The sequence below is a fragment of the Mandrillus leucophaeus genome, unplaced genomic scaffold, assembly GCF_000951045.1.
Source record: "Mandrillus leucophaeus isolate KB7577 unplaced genomic scaffold, Mleu.le_1.0 Scaffold532, whole genome shotgun sequence".
NCBI classification, from domain to species: domain Eukaryota; kingdom Metazoa; phylum Chordata; class Mammalia; order Primates; family Cercopithecidae; genus Mandrillus; species Mandrillus leucophaeus.
The window spans coordinates 735,199-736,891 of NW_012105720.1; the positions used below are offsets into that span (position 1 = coordinate 735,199).

Sequence of the window (1,693 nt, forward strand, 5' to 3'; positions counted from 1 at the left end):
TTAAAATTCTATTATTCTGAGATAATCACCATTAACATTATACTTCTTTTTATGCATACACACATATTTTATATTTTATTTAAACGGACTTCTATTAAAATTTCATACCTTCCTTGATGCTCATATAATCATATACAAACATCCACACACACACACGGCAAAGGGGGTTTGGTCATGGATGGCTTTACAATTTGTTTCACTTTACAAACACCTTACTTCATCTTGCTGTTTTCCCACTTGGCAATTCATCATTGGAGATCCTGTTACCCCAGCTCCCATGTTGACTTGCTGTACCCAATCAGTGACCTAGGCTTTGGGAGTGATTTTTCCTTTTATCTATACTACATCTGCCCTCGGCGAGCATTAATCCTAGTGGAACATGAAGTTACGGTTGGGGGGTTACAGTATGTTTCTGTTGCTTGTGTTTAACTTTCAATACATGCCCTTTGACTTCTGGGAATAAAATGAGAACCAACTTGATTGTCCTAGCAATCTCTAGAAATCCACTGTGATCATCAAACGCAGTGGACAGGACTGGAGAAGAGCAGAAGGGAATCTTGGTCTTGTGCTGCAGGTGGTTCTGTGACTCGCTGCCACCTTCTTACCTGTGTGGCCTTGGGCAAATTATTCTACTGTAATGAACCTGCTTTCTCATTTGTAAAAGGGATAAAATAATAATACCAATGTTAATTTGATGCTTTAGTGAGATAATTACTTGCAACTAACTTCCAAATAATTATAAAAATTAACTATTACTGCTAATAATATTTTGCTAATACTATCTCTTATGTATTTTCATTTTAATTTGGGACAATGTCTTTTTAGCCCAAGAACTGCTTATGATGACAGAACTTCAGGTCACTGAAAAAGCGTGAGACACATTTCTGATACTTCTTACATTGCAGTGAACAGGTACAGTTAGTACTGTACCTATACAGTACTAACTCCACCTATAGCATGAGCTTTGTTTTATCCCATATGACTGAAGAAAGCACAGACAAGGGTAACAAAAAAACAAGGCCTGCAGCAAAATCACCATTTGAAAAATATCATCACTACCAAAATAATTTCATGTCTTACTGCTTTTAGTTTTTTTGAAGGGCATACTTACATCACCAGAAGGAGGAACAAAATAGATGCCACTTGAGTCGAATTTATAGTCTGAATTTTCAACTAATTCGGGATTGAAGAATTTGTTTAGAATGCTGCGCAGCGTGCGCCGGTCCCAGTCATCCGTCACTCTGCCTCCATAATTGCATTCGCCGGTCATGTACCGGAGAGCCTCATACGGCAGTTCCTAAAATAGAGAGCGTGTGTTGGTCAACCAGTTATCAGTAGCATGTTATACAGAATCGTGTTTCTTGTTTTTTCCTATTATTAAATTAAACATCTTACAAAAAGTTCGCATTAACACAACTTCCCTTCGTATGCTTCCCTGCTAATTGTTTCCATGTTTCCCAGGGACGTTCACTTCTTTTCTGGCTTTTTATTTCCATCCAGTCAATGCTGACAATGGAACTCCTCTATTAACTTGTGAATTTATTGTCTATTCAACCAAAATTATTTCAACACTGTGTGCCAGATACAAATGAATTAGATCATAATGTCATCTGTGAAAACTTTGTACAGCTCAGTAACATGCAAAGCAGATACAGTATAATTCAGAGGGCTGGGCATGGTGGCTCACACTTGT

The 1,693-nt window shown here is 37.7% G+C and overlaps 1 protein-coding gene across 2 annotated transcripts in view; it reads right to left on the bottom strand.

The window, feature by feature from the left end:
• The window catches only part of DNAH7 (dynein, axonemal, heavy chain 7), a 384,437-nt gene that overhangs the window by 40,243 nt on the left and 342,501 nt on the right, over window positions 1-1,693 (bottom strand). For both annotated transcript variants that reach the window (XM_011997181.1, XM_011997180.1), the window contains exon 59: window positions 1,112-1,297. In XM_011997181.1, the coding sequence (XP_011852571.1) occupies window positions 1,112-1,297 (186 nt within the window). The remainder of the gene's footprint in view (window positions 1-1,111; window positions 1,298-1,693) is intronic.